Below are 18,123 nucleotides of genomic sequence, written 5' to 3'. Positions count from 1 at the left end.
GGAAAACGCCTTTGGTACTCTTCAACAGCAGCACGTGCATTGCCACCGCAAAATCCATACACAAAATGCATATCACAATACTCGACGTGTGAAAACACAAAAGGCATTTCAGCAACTCATCACACAACTAATTTACCACCCATTCACGACCCCACTGCAACGTAATCTGTAGGCAGCGCATGAGCTTACGCTAGTGTGACTCGCGGCACTCAAGGACAAACAGATAAGGGTCTCAGCTGACAGGTACGTATAGTGCGTGGACCTGCAAGAAGACCACACTTTTCTCGGGCCATTATCTCCGTAACCGTTCAACTTTGGACATAGGTGTTTTGGGTTATATCGGCATACTTTAACATAAGGAACACCCTCCCGAAGTTTGGCACATTCCTCCTGGGACACCCTGTATAGGCTGAAGTGAAACTACAGTATCCGATTTCACTATGAACACACAGAAAACAAATCACACTCTGTATCTCAGAAACAATGCAACTGTCTGTTCACGACCCTAGAAAGGGCAATAATCTCTTACAGCTATAACGGAAGGTCTTGGCACTGAAGAAGGGACCCCTCTAGCTTTCTCTTGAATATCCATGCTTTCATTCTTCTGTCCTTTAGTCAAAAGATTAAAAATTCTGAAGGATATAACAAAGATGTGAAACTTGCCAGCAGAAGACCAAATTATTTTATTGCTTCCATCTGTTTTTATAATGCAGAACAACTCTGTGAAGAAATGGGAAACCATTTTTGCAGTACGCATCAAAATTAAAAGAAAAAATTGAAAATAGAGTATAACTCTTTGTATAAAATCTTCTGATATAATATGCGACGCTATGCTCTTTGCTGATACAAAGTTAATTCCATCCATTTATCATAAAAATTGAGTTAGATACAGCATTTTAAACACAATGCTTAAAATTGTTTAAGCGCCCTAACAGGAACGGACAGTGAAACACAGAGTAGCAACAGGCATTTAAACGCACACCAGCAGCGGTCATTTAAATAAACTCCGGCCAGCTCAAGCTTACCACCATTTCAGAAGTCTGGCATTTAAATGTTAAACTTTTTCAGCCTGTTTGATGAATGTAAGTTCAATCACTGCTTTGACTGCTCCCTGGTGCAAGGCCCCATACGTGTGGAGTTTCAGTAATTGAATATTCTCTTAGCTCTTGCAGATGGTTTGTGTTGTGTTTGATTTATATACCCCTTCTTGAAACTGGCATAGGTGTCCAGGGATAGGGAGTAGCTCTATCTATTGGACCCAACTGAGTAGGTTTTACCTGAGGATGGGGACAGACTCTGGTCTCTGAAACCTTGTGTTTTGAAAAATAAACAGAATGATGGATAATAACACATAATACGTACTTGACTTGTAGCAATGTACCCATTGTCACAAACTTTTAGACCCTACTCCCAATCCCTCTGTACTATAGCACACATAAAGTCTTCAATTCACAAGTTCAGTCTTCTTCAAATACAAACTCCCTGTGGCTGTCTCCCAGAACTCAATACTCTGTCACTCACTGCCACCGTCACTTCTAATTCCGATTCAATCTCTTGTGTGCTTCTGCTGCTACTATTTCTTTTTCTACTGCCATCAACTGAACTCTGCTCACTTATATAGCTGAGGGACAGACATTGAACAACAGTAAGCACATATCATATGACCCCTACCCACCTCACTGCACACTTGCAAGGACACGCAGGAAACACGTCATGTGACAGCCACTTACTGTTGATGTGTGATGCCACTGCTCCTGCACCAGCTTGCTCTACTATTGCATGCATGTATCATGTTTGCAGAGGCGTTGCCCAATAATGGGCTGCATAACCATGCTGTTTCCACTGCTGCGCATAACAGGCAACACAGAAACCACAGCCTCCTCTGTTGTTGAGTAACCTAGTGACTGACTGTTTATCAAGAGTTTGTCTTCGCAGTAACTTGTTTACCATTCATTGCCTAGCAATGGGTGTACATGTAACAATATATAATAGTCTTTAAATATATGTGTACATGACTTGTGATAACTGACACCACTAATTATATGAAGGGTCTTCTTTTGCACTTTAAAAATTTCATAACTTTCACTGTCCCCACCCCATAATATATTGTCATACCTCAGACATGAGTGAAAATTTCAATAATAAATATTTCTTATCATATGAGGACTCCATGTTTCTTTTAATACTTCCATCATATATACTACTTTACATAGCTTTGTTCTTAATGATCCGGCATGAGCACCCCATGTTAAGTTTTCCATAATATAGATTCCTAGGAATCTCAGTTCTGACTCATAGACGATTTTTATTTCTAAAGGTTATCTGCAGTCTTAGGGAAAATCTCATATGTTTCGAATGAATTGACATAGCAGTTGTTCTTTCGGTATTTAATATAAGATTAGTTTTTGAAACCATATTTCTAAATTTTTCATAACATTTGCTATTTTATGTTTTATGTTGTGTATATTAATGACATTGTTGTAATATGTGCATATCCAGTGGTCAATTTTACTAGCAAATCGTTTTCAGAGTAGAGTGCTTAATGCAGTTTTACTGAAGTTGTTTATCTGGATGTCTTGGGGATAGGAACCTCTTTTAAGAATCCTCCATATTTTTATAAATTAATTCACATTTCATTGTAACTACTTGTTACATTTGCCCATATATTATCAACATGTATGAGCTTTTATTCATGATGAAATATTATGATAATTTAGAATAATTTACAGAAATGTAACACATCAACATTTGATACTCAATTTGAAAGCTTGAAAATCTGTTGCTATTACAACATATCCAGGAACCTTGAAAGCAAGCAGTGGATTTTGGAAGGATTTTGTTATTATAGATTGGTTGGTCTGTTTGCAGATACTGACTTGCATAATGTGATCAAACGAGGCACAATTTTGAAGGATGTCCACAAACGTTTTATCATGTATCAGTTGCTCAAAGCCACTAAATATATCCATTCTGGAAATGTTATCCATCGTGACCAGAAGGTAAGTAGTGCAAGCTTTTACATGCAACCTCTTCTGTTGTTTCATCCTCTGCTCATGTTATTTCTCTTCTCTGTGGTTGATGTTTGGATGTTCTGTTTGCCTGTGATTATTATACTTTCATTGTAGTGCATAGTGGATAGTGTTGAAAAATTGTTGTCTGAAGTATTGGAGTATCTTCACTCAGGCGCTTTTATGATTTATTAAAAATGCACAATCAAATACATTTATACTTGTCACCATAGGCTAGAAATTCTTTAATCTTTACCACTTCTCATGTGATGTGTAAATCTTAGTGTAATGTAAGTTAACTAATGTTAGGAATTATTTTTCAAATATTGGATTCTTTAACTTGTTCCAACTCAGATTGAGATTAATGCTTTTTTCTATGTGGTACAATAGGACTCTTTGGATAGGGCCATACTCACTGCAAAGCCTCTGCTATTACAAGGTAACATAGAGCAAAATTCTGATGACTGTATAATGTTTGGGATTCTAATTTATAACATTTATAACCCCTGTGTATTCATAACGACCAGTATAGACGACAGTGTAACTTCATTATGTCTATATTTTTAATAATTCCACATTATTTTCTTATCTCTAGATTAATGGAGGGCAGTCCTTGGCCACATTTTCTCCCAGCATCATGCCATTTGGAGTCAATAAGAGTGCCACTTATGTCAACGGTCTGCCTTCATTGTTCTAACTTCACAAAAACCTGCATACTAATTTGAAATGTATCCTCCAATTTCAAAACAGGTTCCTCAGGTTTAGTATGTGAGCAATGATAATTGCTTATAAATTCTGTTAGTTCTACTACGTAGAGGAACAGAATCTTTGTCACTCTATATGGCTCTCCATGCAATAAAATTATAAAGATGATGCATGAGATGGTAATGCAGTGTGTCAGTAGTGTTCCGTGTGTTAGTTGCAGGGAGTTCTGATTCTTCCTGTAGGTGGTTCTGTCAGCAGTAGTCTCCCTGTCTTCATGTCTCTTCATTTCCATGAAAACTGCATATTTAGAAGCACTGCTTGAAACCTGTATTTTATATATTTTTTTTTTCCAATATTCAGTGTTAGACCTTCCCCCTAAAATGTAAACATTGGCCACTGTAAGGTAAAAATAACACGAAAAGTAGGTATGAATGTATCATGATTTACCTGATGATGGCCATAAACGGCTGAAACATGTTGAAAAGAAAAAATTATAAATTTATTCATTTTATAGAAGAATTTTATTGACAGAACCTATAATAAGCATATTAACACTGTTAAATATGACTGGGTTGTGAGTATGCAGGTGTTGTAGTAGTACAAACAGACATTTGAATCCTTAATGTCAAATTTCATGCACACAGGGGACATGGTGGTCTAATTGTAAATGTTAACTGGACATCTGTACCGAAAACTTTGGCTTTGAGGTTGGCCAGATCCAGTTTAGGTTTGTCACATTTCTTTCCCTTCCTGCATCTCATATAAAGATAGTGCTTTGGAATACCAGACATAACCTATGTTAGGCTGTCAGCTCACTCTGTGGGTCATCTTCCTCATCATCAGGAGAGTGGAACTAAACTCGTAATTTGTCCCTGTTCAAAAATTTGCTCCTTATCTGTAATTTAGACAGCTGAAAGCCAAAATGATAGGTGACTGGTGACGTTAGCCACAATATTTCTTTTTGCACAGTATTTTATGAAATATGCTTTTATTGCTGTTTTGCTGGTTCTGCTTTAATGAATATTATAAGAGTTAGTAAGGTAAATGTAAAGTTTTACCTTTACTTAACTAATTGAGCACTACATCATGAAGGCATATGGGGAGTGGATGTACAGATCCACATTTTCTTGATCTTGGCACTAGTTGAAGGTGAGTGGTCAGCTTCATGCCCCTGCCACTTTACCCCTGGGGAAAGAGCCCCCCCAGTACCCATTGTGTAGGAAGTTGGGTGGACCTCAGATCCAGTGTGGAAGACACGAGGAAGAGAAAATTCTTGACCCTACTGGGACTCAAACTCCGACCCCTCGGCCATCCAGCCCTTAGCCAGTCACTGTACCGACTATGCTAATCTGGCTCTATTATAAGAGTTAGTGCCATCTTTATATCACACATATCAAATATTTATCATTTTCCTCGTGCTTTCAGCCATCAAATATTTTGCTGAATTCAGATTGTATCTGCAAAATAGCAGACTTTGGGCTGGCACGTTCTGTGGGGAAAACATATAATGGCTCCGATGAACAGATGACAAATCCAGCACTCACAGACTATGTGGCTACTCGTTGGTATCGGGCACCTGAAATTCTTATTGGTTCAAACTGGTAAGAGTGAAAAGAAAGGCATTGTTGTATTTAACCATTCTGGCATGCACTTGTGATTTTAGCCTGGAAACTATTTTCTTTCAAGACCCATAGTGTATATAAGCAGAAGCACCTGTTCTTCACCTGAAATGTGTTGCTTTCCTTGTCAGTGTTACGGTATGCAGTAGCTAAATCTTTCAAGAAGAAAGAACACTCAAAAGCAAGAAATTAAGCCAAATCAATCCAGTCCATACCACCACATCCTATCTCTCTAAGATCTGTTTTAATATTATCTATCCACCTATACTGTGGTCATCCTAGTGGTCTCTTTCCTTCTGGCTTTCCCACCAAATCCCTATATGCATGCCTCTCATCTCCATTTGCACTACATGCCCTGCCCATCTCATCCTCCTTGACTTAATCATTCTAATTATACTTGGCAAAGAGTACAAGTTATGAAGCTCCTCATTATGACATTTTCTCAAACCTCCTGTCACTTCATCTCTCTTCAGTCCAAATATTCTCCTCAGTACCCTGTTCTCAAACACCCTCAGTTTATGTTACTCCCTTAATGTCAGAGAACAACTTTCACACCCATACAAAATTACAGGCTTCTGTATATTTTAAATTTTATGTTTTTAGGCACCAGACAAGAAAACAAAAAGTTCTGAACTGAATGGTAGCAAGCATTACCCAAATTCAGTTTTTTCTTAATTTTGCCATTAATCAAATTTTAATTTGTTGCTGTCATTTACAAATATTTAAACTGTGCCACATTTTCAAAGGATATATTAGCTATCTTTGTGTTAAGAGTTTTCACTGTATTCTGGAGATGAGACATTAACATATACTTAGTTTTCTGTGTGTTTACTTCTAGACCAACCTCTTTACTAGCGTCAATTAGAGCTTCTGTGTTTTTCTTTATGGCATTTATGTTATCTCCCAATAGATTTACATCATCAGCATACACCAGCAGCTGTGTGTTCCATTCCATTTCAGTCCTGCCTGGTTTTCCTGAACCTGTCAATGTCATATTCTACATCAAGGTTGAAAAGCAATGGTGATAAAGCACCTTGTTTTAGACCATTTTGAATAGGAAATGTATCAAACAGATATTTTATGTACGTGGACTCAATTAATTGTTTCATTTAAACGCATTTTAATAAGCCTAACTACAAGTAGCTTCATGGTTATCCCACACTCAATGAGAATATTGTACAATACTTCCATTCTAATTGAATCATACCCTTTCTTGAAGTTCATGCATGGACAGCACAGGAAAAACCTCCCCCAACAGCTCTACTATTGTTGCATCATGCAGCTGTCACATGGACCTAACAGGGAACACCGCTTCCCAGTTGATGCATGTTAGGAATCTTTCACCTAGCAGCAGGCATTGTTTACAGAGTCAAGACTTAGCAATGGATATACGTGCTGCAGTATTTTATCAAATTTATCTAAAAACTATGCCTCCATACTTGCCTATCACTTTAACTGTCATGGCTACCATACATATTGGCAAGATCTCACTATATAAGTTTTGTGGCATACTTCAGGGTGTTTTCTATTAGGTTCATGTTAAGAAATATACAGAAACTGATGAACAAAGTTACAAGTAAGATACATGAGATATTTTCCAATGCTCTATGCTTTGGGGACTTCTATGTTTTCTGGAGTTATCAGAGCAGGCTGCAAGTTTGAACAAAGTTAATGTATACAAATAATAATTCAAGGAAAGAAAAATGTTTCTGATATCTGCAGTTATATCAGAGTAGAGAAGGAGGAAATAGATGTCACAGTAACAGAATTAAGACCCTGTGATCCATATTCTGACTTGAAGGGGGAGGGGATCTTCTGACACCAAATAAAATTCTATGGATTGGTGCTGTAAGTTTACAAAAGTCAACAGAAATGTTACCTTAAAGATATTTATTGAAATATGGGTCCCAATTTTCAAATTCTAGCCAACTTGATTACAAATATAATTAGAAAAAGAAAACAAGAAATATGAAGTAGATAATTACAAAAGTTTGATTGTCATTGCTTCAAATTACAATGATCATACTCGTAGATCCAGAGATCAAAATAAACAATAAATAAGTAACATGTTATACTGAAAGAAAAATCATTATCTGTATGCTTTTGAATTGCTTGAGGACTTTCTTCACTGATGACTGAAGACTGTCACTTGCTTTCCTCGTCAGATCTTATTCATTGCTCCTATTTTTGAGGTGACTGAAGGAAAGTACAGTCAGAAGGAGTGAAAGCTGAACAGGGAATGGTATTAATATTGTGTTGAAGCATCCTGTTGCATTAATCAGAAAATATCACATTCATATGCGATATAAAATTTTGACACACAATACAACAATTTTAACAAGGTAGAAGACACCCGATGATGACCATAGTGTGAAAGAAAGGCGACTAGGTAATAAGTTGCAATTAAGAAAGAAATATATGTGAAATAAATGAATGATATTTTTTAAACTTGTAGATATCTGTTCCCATAAAACCATACATGATGCCATGTGGTGTGGCATACTTCATCCAAACCTTGGAAGAGATTTGCCAAAGTACTGTTTTGTAATGTTCCTTCCACCACAGTTGTTCCATTATCCTAATGTTGCTGGATCATGGTAAGAATCAGAAGGACTGAAAAATGATTTATCCAGTGGCTGAAGCTCAGTGTGTTCAAATGCAAGGCAAGTAAAACAAAATTATATAATCACCCACAGCATCCACAGTGAGTTTTGGCACCATTGATGATCAGTAATGTTTTTCCTGCAGCTATGAATATAGCAGTTTGCTCTATCCATTTCATAACTTTACATGTCATTGACCACTTAACCATCATTTATCCTTTGAAAGACACCATTTCTGACATTGCGTGACCAAGAGCATTGCCATAAGGAACAGTGTTCTGGGGCAGTGAGGTGCAATCATTTGACATCTTTGGGAGAATAAACTTCTTGTCTATGGTCAAGGTATAACCTACAACCCATTTTGTTACTGTTGTAAATGCTTACAGTTTTCCCATGGACCTGTAATCTACCATTACAGATACCAGTTTTTCAAAGTAACCCTTCATGACAACATGATTTGCTCTTGGTTTACTGATTGTCTGAAATTATGAACTCCGTGATTACGAATAGCGTATATTTAGTGAATTTAGGATTTAAGGGCTACCTTACTGCTGGTCAAAGATCACATGTTATAGGGTAAAATGATGTTAGTTAATCTAAATTTAAACAAAGTAACTCATATAATAGACACATATACACTAGTCTAATTCCAACACCTGTCAGACCAAGGGACTTCCATTTTTCATAATTTATTTGCATGCTACAAGAGTAGGACTGCTAATTCCTCAGATCCCTGAAAGTTATAAGAGCATTAAACAATATTTAAGAGGGGCATAGTAAATACCGTTTCATTTTAGTGTGATATAAAATCATTAGAAAAATGTGACGTACCTAAAAACAGAAGCCACACTAACAGAAGACAAAACCTCTCCTGATGCCAATACTGCTGCTGCCATGTAGGTGACCTCATTACTGTTTCTTTGTGACTGGAAATGCTTCAAGGAATTGCTGTCACTTATATGTCAAGGTCATTCCTTTCACCAGTATTGACCAGTATCAGAATTAAGACAGAGTTGGAATATGGTCTAGGTACCTGCTATGTGTATATATGCAGGATGTCCCAGGAGAAAAGGTCAGTATCTTGGGAGGTCATAGCATTGGTCATTCTAAGCAAAGAAGTGTATATGTACATGTGTCCTATTCCGAGTGGTTTCCTATATAGAGCTAACAATTTTGGAACACTACAGTGAAATAGCCCTATCTCAGAAGCCATTCAGAATAGGACACATGTACATCTACACTTTTTTGCTTAGAATGACCGATGTGACCTCCAAGAATATTGACCTTTCCTCCTGGGACACACTGTATATATTGTCATATGTATGTAGTGTGACAATAGACAGGTTTTGGATTGATGACTCGATTTATTGCACACTTTGATACAGTGCGTGACTACCCTTTGTGGTTCACTATTACACACACACACACACACACACACACATAAGTGTCCACAGTGATGTCTTAACTGCCATTGCTGCGTAACAGCTTCCACCTAACAGACATTTCCCTTCCTCTGGTTTCCCAAACGGTCCCTGGTGTCAGCTACAAGTTTCTAACAGCAACAGCTCACAACAACTGAACTTCAGCAGTTCCCTAACTGACTGCAACAGCTAACTGGCCCTGCTTGTAACATTTTGACACAGATCATGCAGAAAAAACTGCTTCCATTATTTCTTTATTCTCCTGTTACTCTGGAAACATGTTTGTTTCCAGAACCGTTACTTAGCAACGGCTGTTGTATGTTGTTTATTTTACAGTTGTCTCCTAGCAGTGGGTCTACAAGCCACTATATCTATAATGGAGGAAGGCTCTTTTTCAGGCCATGAGCAGAAGAAAGCCAAGTCAGGACGAGCCCAGCAAAAGAACCTTATTGCTTTCCTTCAGGGTGAATTATAGGCTTCTGTGACCTGCTCAAGGAAAATCTGCTTTCCTGTTCATGCTGTTGGGATGTAGCTCAGTATTTATTGCTTCCCTGATTATGTGATGCTTGCATCAGGATTCTTTTTGGCTAGGATTCTGGTGTCCTATAGAACCAAGTGAGATCTAGTTTATGTTGTGTTCTGCTACAGCCAACTTATCTGGCTCAGAAAGATAGATGTGCTGATGGTGCATTTGACCTTAATCTGAGTGGAATTTCCAGCTTGTTCAATGTAAATTGTACAACAGTCAGATGGGATGCTGTACATGCCCTTTGTCTTTAGGGAAATTATCTTTCATGTGCTGAAGAAAACTGGATATTCTTCTTAATGGAAGGCCCACAATCTTTATCTTGTGCTCAGATAGTACCCTGCTAATATGGCTGAAGGTATTACCAACAAAAGATAAAAAAGACACCTTTTTATTGCTAGTGGGGTGGGACTAAGTCCCTTGTACTGCGGCCACTTCTGGCCTATTGTACCAGCCCCAGATGATAGGTGAGGGTGATTGTGGAGCAATTGATGGAATGAAGATTGGCAGGGGAAACCGAAGTACTTGGAGAAAACCTGCCCCAGTGCCACTTTGTCCACCACAAATCCCACTTGACCAGACCCAGGATCGAACCTGGGCCGTCATAATGGGAAATCAGCAACTAACCACTTGAGCTATGGCGCAGCCTCTGGGAGTAGTAACATGATTAAACTCTGTTAAGAGAAAATGTGAGAACATCAAATTCTGAAATCATCATAACATGCCTTGCTTATTTATCATATATGTGAACATAAACAAATAAAGTAAAAGTAAAGTAAAGCTATCCCTGTACCAGGCCGTGAAGGCCCATAGGGTTGTGAGACGTTGAGGGTCCCCCATTATCTAGACAATCAGCTCAAAGACGGTGGTAAGGTTGTCAGCCTTAAGCGCTGGCCGCGCTTTACTCCCCAGGAAAATTATTTAATTAATTCATTTATGTTAGAGGCTGAGTAAACCCCAGGGCCTAGTGTGGCTGGAAGGATTAGGTCAACTGAAAAAATCCAATGACCTCATCGGGATTTGAACCCGCAACCTTCTGGCTTGTAGCGTAGCACCTCAACCTCTACGCTACCGCGTGCCCCTGAACATAAACAAATACACTGCATAATATCAGTTTTTATTCTCTCAAGCAGATTGTTCTGGAATGCTTTCTATAAAATGGAAGGAATGGCCATCTTTATAATTATCTTACTTTCATTATTTTGAAAAAATTAAAGCAGGCTTATGCAATCTCCACGCTGTCTCTGAATCTGTGAATTCCCCCTATCAATTTCTGAATGTTTGAACCAGTCTTTATTAAACTTTGTATGTATATTGTGACACCTGAGCCCATCTCAATGGCATACTTCATAAATCCCTCCCATCATTCTGTGTGTCTGTATGCAGGCAAAGGCTCAGTAAAATGTATTTCTCCTTTCATTGCAAGCCAACAGCTTAGTAAATATGTTCCCACAGCATAGAATACACTCAAGAATAGAAGAATTGTTGGACATGGGTGTTTGTGGGTCTGTCTGTGTAGCCCCCTATTGTTTTTAGGTAACAACTTGGTAAAGACATTCCTGCTACAATGAAGAATTGCTGGAGGCATTATTTTCTATGTAATCCATGTCATATCAAAGGAAAGTAGGCAGTTAGTTTCTTCCAGAACTTCTTGTTTTTGATTGAAATTAAATAATTAATATGATACTTCAGTCAGTAAGTAAACAGGTTATTTGAGGTGCTTTTGTTTTGTCATTGTCTCATTAATAGTTTGGCATGTGACTTACAGGTACACTCAGGGAATTGACATGTGGAGCATAGGGTGTATTCTTGCAGAAATGCTGTTAGGAAGACCCATATTTCAAGGCACATGTACCATCAATCAAATAGAATTGATAATGGCCACCATACCTGCACCTACAGCAGAAGGTAATACCGTTTCCAAAGTGTTTTCCATATACAGTGTAAACGTTTTTGGAAGGTATCTGATTTGTACTGCTGCATTTTTGTCACCCCTTTTCATGCTTTGACTGTTCTGTATGTGCACACTTAATGATTAAAAGAACAGAAAACACTTGACTAAGGAAGTGTTATATTGTATAGGGAAGGTGAAGCCTGTCATAGAAAATATAAGAGGCTTACACTTGGCACTGGTCAAGCTTAGGACTGTTCAAATGACTAAAGCTATTGTTGCAGCATAAGATAAGTAAGGTAGCATGATCTGCTCTGCAAAGCCTGGACTGACAGAGGACTTGTGTATATAGTGCAAAAGGAAGAATTTTCAATAACATACTATGTGTGAGATACATGCACTTGACAAAGGCCAAGCAAACTCGTAAGAGACCACCCCATCCTCTTGTCGGAGAGGATGTTACTGTATATAAGGACTATGGCCATAAAGATTCAGCTTAAAAAAATCAGTCTCTGTTCATGAGTCTCAAGGGGCTTGATGCCAAGACAGAATTGTTGGCAGTAAACCACCAGTCACAAAATAACTCTGACACTTAGTAATCAGAAGAGTAGAAGGTTGGTGTGACTTGGCCACCGGCCTGAGAATGAGTTGTGAGAGAGTTGCTGGCCACTAAGGACGTGAACACTGAAGCTGAGGAAGCTACAGCTTTGGAAGCTGCTACCAGTGAAGATACAGCAGTCTAAGAAATCTTAGTTTGTGGTCTGTAAGAGTTCAATAAATCCAATTACCAATCCAAACCCCATCTATAGTCACTCATACATGTGACAACTGGTGTCATAAGTGGGATTGGATTGATTGATCAGTTGGTTTGAGTTGTGAATTTTGCATCATCATGTTTGAACTCAGGAGAAAGATAATTATGGCTGATTTCAAATGTCTGGTAGCTACCATAGGAAGGTAGGAAGCTATGGAACAGAACAACCAGGAAAAGATAGAAACCAGCCAAGAAAAGGTGATGGCCTAGTTAGATATCCATCACAAAAGGATGATGGCCAGGATGGACTCCTTACTAGAGAAAATGGAGGCTGCAGTGGATGTCTTTGAAGAAAGATTGAACAAAATGGGCACCATGGATTTGGAGGTCAGAGGCCAATTGAGAAATGTCAGAGGCCGTAACGGAACAGCAAGATATCCCTAAGGAAGAGGCCACAGTGGAAACTATCTGAGCGCAGGTGGATCAATATGGGGACCGGCATCTAACCATAGGGCAACACTGGCAGCTGAAGAAAAGGGCCCAGGGCGATGGTGGGTCCCAGCAGAACTTGGCTGTTGCCTGAGGATGGTTGACCTGCTGTGCCATTCTGCACTGCGCAAGAGACACGGTCATCAGGGACCAGGCAGGGACAGTGTTGTATGAAGACCCTCTAAGGATGAACTTTCATGAAGTGACTTCAGGCGCAAGTGGAATGCAAAAACGGCATAAGAGATCGAGGCCTTAAAGGGCAGCTACATTTAGAAAGCAAGATGGCATTCAACAAGACTGTGAAACAGTCTTTTGGACTGGAGGTCGTGAATTGATTAGTTTGGTTTTCCATTGGTTTATTGGAAGTGAGTGACTGGGCATTGTGAAAGGGTCGGCCCCCTCCAAAATGAAAGAAGAGACTACTAGCAGCTTAAGAGCCAGAGATGTAGGAGCATTGGCCACTGTCAGAACTTTTACTGCAGTCCTCTGAAAAGAACAAAGATAATGGTGATACACCTGAACCAGCTCACACCTTATCAGGGAACCACTCAGGGCGAATAGCCTAAAGGAGGGAGCAGTGTGGCATATAGACCCATTGCTAGACAACGCCCATGTCAGTATGTACTGTGTGATATAATGGGTATCTCAAGGTATATGTAGCTTATTGAGTTGGTGGAGACATCAAAGTTATCTTCCACACTGATAATATTTTCTTGCAGTAACATGTTTTAAAGAATGGTTATGTTTATTTTGTCCATTTTCTCATGTAAGACAGCGTATAGTATCCATTTGAAGGTTACTTGGGATTGGTAAACCTTCTCAGAATAATGAATCCAGTTAGTCAATAAAGATAAAGCCCAAAACTGTATAAATGATTTTTGACAATTGTTATGACCAAGCCTAAACCGAAATATTATACATATATGCTTCCTGGCCCTAGGGTCAGGTTGGGCTAAACCTGGACCATTCCAGGTATAAAGATAAACTTAACAATTACCCAGTAAAAGTTTAGTGTAAAAATGTTATCAGTGTCTGCATTGTATCAGGTTAAAGAAGCAGTTTATTTTTGCATTTGTGTTTTATTTTATTTTTTCACTTAATCATTTATGTTTTCAAATGGTAAAATGTGTGTGACTTTGTTTAAATAACTGAAGTCACACATGTCACAAAAATAAGCTAGAATTTGTCTGTGAATGAATGTCCAGTAGTTGGAGATGTATGATGTACAGTGTGTTCTTAATCATGTTTCAGATTTAACACATGTTTCTTCAAGTTATGGAAGTTCACTCCTACAGAAGGGACCAGTGGTTCGTCAGCGTTCACTAAAATATATATTACGTAATGCACCATTGGATGGAATTGATCTTGTGTCTAAATTACTTGTCTTCAATCCACATAAACGACTTACAGCTGCACAAGCACTGCAGCATGATTATGTCCGAAGGTATATAATAGAGTTCAATTGATTACATTATCTTATTCTTTAGTCATAGTGCAAGATGAGGGGGGATGGAGGTGTTACAGGGTCAACCTGTCCCCAAAGCGATTGCAATAACATGAAGTCATTTGTTTTTCCTGATAAAATTCACTTACTAAAGAAAGGTTTTAGAAGTAAAAGACCAACATTTTATTTTTTATATATTGTAATGTCTCTAAAGATGCTGTTCAGATTCCTAATTGGTTTATATAACAAGCTACAAGATGTAACTATAAATACTTATAACACTGTTATGGGTTTACACACTTTACAACCCTACACAATAATCTCTTCAGTAGTCTTCACGTATTTATAACGCAGGAGCTATACAAGTCTCTCTTAATTACATACTTCCAATATAACTATACTACAGCACACACAGAGTCTTGAAGTCACACAATAAGTCTTCACTGGCTTCACAATTCATACTCTGTCACTTCTTATCACGCACACACTCACACACTGCTCAACCAGCCTTTATACCATTCCCTGTTGCCACATGTTAACAGCGGTGAACCCTGTTACGTCACAGTGGGAAGTGCTGTTACATCACCACGGGAGGGGTTTACTGGCCTGTTACCGTAGCAGCGGCAGCAGCTCCTATGCTGTTACGTCACTGCGGCAATGATTGCCTAACACAGTTGCTCTTCTGTTACGTCACCACAGGGAGGGGGTGTTTACCGAGCGTTGCGTAATGATGGAAGGAGTGGGGGTATGTGATGTCACTCACGAGACCGCAGGGTTCACGCAACCCCTACTTCTTGTTGTGCCATCCACGTCACAATACAGGGTGTTTCACGACTTTAGGGCATAACGGCAGGTGATTTCCTAGGTCTTTGTGATCAAAAAAGTTCATATAAACATGTGTCCGATTTTGGACGGTTACGGAGTTATGACCGTTTTTTTATTCCCGTACACGCCCTCGTGTGAACTGCGTCTGTCAGCTGTTGGGTCGCTATTTTTAGCCAGCTACAGACAGAGTGTTCTCATTATCTCGACACTTGAGATGTTCCTACGGCTGGGTGGGTTGGTATGTCCGGCGCGGTTCACAACCGAGCAGCAGCCTGTGTTGCGGCTGGTGGTGGCATTTTCGAAAATCAGCTTTAAGCACCAATAAATTCAAATGAAAGGTAATTTCACGAAGTTAACTTTACATTCATACTTTAAATGTATCATGTATTATGCTGGTTTAATATTTTCTTCCGTTTATTGTCAGTAATCGTTACCTTCTAGTCTGAGTTTAAAATTGTCATAACTCCGTAACCGTCCAAAATCGGACACATGTTTATATGAACTTTTTTTAATCACAAAGACCTAGGAAATCGCCTCCTGCAGTTATGCCCTAAAGTCGTGAAACACCCTGTATATTAGTTTTATGAATTTATGTAATACAATGTCGCTCCCTTTTTATTGTGTTTTGAGTGTATTTTCAAGTTACCTGATATTTCAAAACACTTCCAAAGATATAGAATCCAGGATGCACTACCCTATAACACTTGCTAGAAGTCTGGTCTTTGTCACTGGTGTTCCTAAGTCCATGACATGGTAGAATGAATAAAAATATTGTAGGAAAGCATGAAAGTTTAAATACTATAGGGAGATGTGAAAATCTGTATGATGACCTGCAGAATGAAGTAAGTAAATATTGTCACATGTATGAGCGACTATAGATGGGGTTTGAAATGGTAATTGGATTTATGGCACACTTATACACACAACTTGCAACTACAAATAACTTAGCACTAATGCTAATTCATGCTCTGCAAATCACTACAGCACACACTAAGTCTTCTCAGCCTGCTGTGTCTTCACCGACCTAATGGTAACAACTTCCAACGGTGGATGTTCCCATTCCTCTGGGTTCCTGAACTGTCCCCATGTCTCAGCTACCAGCTTCTAACAGCAACAGCTCACAAAGACTGAACTGCAGCAGGCCTCTAACTCACTCGCCAACCAACTTACTCAACTTTACTAGCTCCCAGGCTGGTGGCCATCTCGAAACAACCTCATACTTTTGTCACTGTTTTCTCAAGACTCTTCTAATGGCAGCTGGCCCTCACTATACTGCATCAGCATGGACTGCACAGAGAACACCTTTTCCAACACCTCCTCGGATATTGCTTGCATATTTGTTGCAGCCATTACTTAGCAGTGACCATTGTTTGCAGAGCTATTACTTAGCAATGGCTATTGTATAGCTGCTTATTTCATGGCCGTTGCCTAGCAACAGGTCTATATGCTATTACTTAACAATGACTATTGTATAGCTGCTTATTTCATGGTCGTTGTCTAGCAACAGGTCTATATGCCGCAGTAGCACGTAGATAAGTTGTCAGTAAATCCAGTTACCACCCCAAACCCTGTCTGTATGGAATCATTAACATTAGAAGCAGAAATCGCAGTAAGCAAACTCGACATTAGAAACAACATTGTAGACGTATAGTCGCAAAAACAGTTGCAAAGATTAACCAGGAAGATAATAAAAACAATATAAGAAGTAAAAGAGAATGGAGATTAATAACAAATGTAAGAAATAAATTAGCTGGAAATGAACTTACCATAACAAAAGCAGACAAAGGGAAAACTATAGTTATATGTACTCAGAAGAGAAAACTACAAACAGATAGTAAACAACTTTATCTGAGAAAACCAATTCACAATACTTATAGCAATCCCACGCAAAAGTATAAAAAACTATAAAACAAACAGTAGCACACTGTAATAGTATTATGCCAAAAGAAAACAAATGGAAATGAATCCCACGACTCAAAATCTTTATGCCACAGTAAAATTACACAAATTACGTCTATTAGACCAATAATTAACTGCAAGAATGTGCCCACATATGAACTAGCAAAATATTTGACAAAAACTTTGTGCAGTCACATCTATGTAATTCTTGCAACATTCAAAACTCTACCTTTAACTTACAATCCATGGAAATTAGTGGAGATATGAGGATGTGTTCATTCGACATAGTATATGTACTAATGTACTAGAATTAGAGGCCATAATTATAGTAAGAAATAACTCAGAAATCATAAAAAACTAATCTAAAAGAAATAATAATTATATTAAGAACGGTGATGAAACAAAACTATTTCCAGTTTGACCCGCAGTATTACAAGCAAACTGAAGGGTTAGCAATGAGTACTCCTACATCCGCAATATTAGCCAAGGCATATATCCAACATATGGAACAAACAGCTGTATCCAGTTTTAATGAAATATTAAATAATTGGATATTTTCGATATGTCAATAAACAACCAATATAAAATTCACTATCAAAAAGTACAGTATAACTCCATTAATTTTCTGGATCTTACAATACACTGTAAGAGAACAGTATTCACGATATATAGAAAACCTACACAAGCATAAATAATACTGTATGACTCCTGCCACCCATATGAATATAAAATATGAAGTATTAGTTACTTAATGAACAGCGTGCACACATATCCAATTTCAAAGGAAGAAAATGGAATGGAACTAAATATTATATACTACACATTACATAACAATGAATATAATCAGAACTTAAGCACATGACACCCAAATCAATGCAAACACAACAAAAACACAGATCAGCAACACCAGAAAACAAAATGGATCATTTTCACATACAG

The 18,123-nt window shown here is 38.3% G+C and overlaps 1 protein-coding gene across 7 annotated transcripts in view; it reads left to right on the top strand.

Moving 5' to 3' along the window:
• The window catches only part of LOC111864562 (extracellular signal-regulated kinase 2), a 45,574-nt gene that overhangs the window by 9,973 nt on the left and 17,478 nt on the right, over positions 1–18,123 (top strand). For all 7 annotated transcript variants that reach the window (XR_002842819.2, XM_023851912.2, XM_023851907.2 and 4 more), the window contains exons 3-6: positions 2,869–2,999; positions 5,139–5,314; positions 11,651–11,790; positions 14,268–14,460. Coding sequence is in view for 6 of the 7 variants with exons in the window: in XM_023851912.2 (XP_023707680.1) it covers positions 2,869–2,999; positions 5,139–5,314; positions 11,651–11,790; positions 14,268–14,460 (640 nt within the window). In the remaining variant the exon portion in view is untranslated. The remainder of the gene's footprint in view (positions 1–2,868; positions 3,000–5,138; positions 5,315–11,650; positions 11,791–14,267; positions 14,461–18,123) is intronic.

The sequence above is a fragment of the Cryptotermes secundus genome, unplaced genomic scaffold (genome assembly GCF_002891405.2).
Source record: "Cryptotermes secundus unplaced genomic scaffold, Csec_1.0 scaffold2457, whole genome shotgun sequence".
Taxonomy (NCBI): Eukaryota; Metazoa; Arthropoda; class Insecta; order Blattodea; family Kalotermitidae; genus Cryptotermes; species Cryptotermes secundus.
Note: the sequence above shows the minus strand (reverse complement) of the source record. Positions and strands in the feature narration are given on the sequence as shown.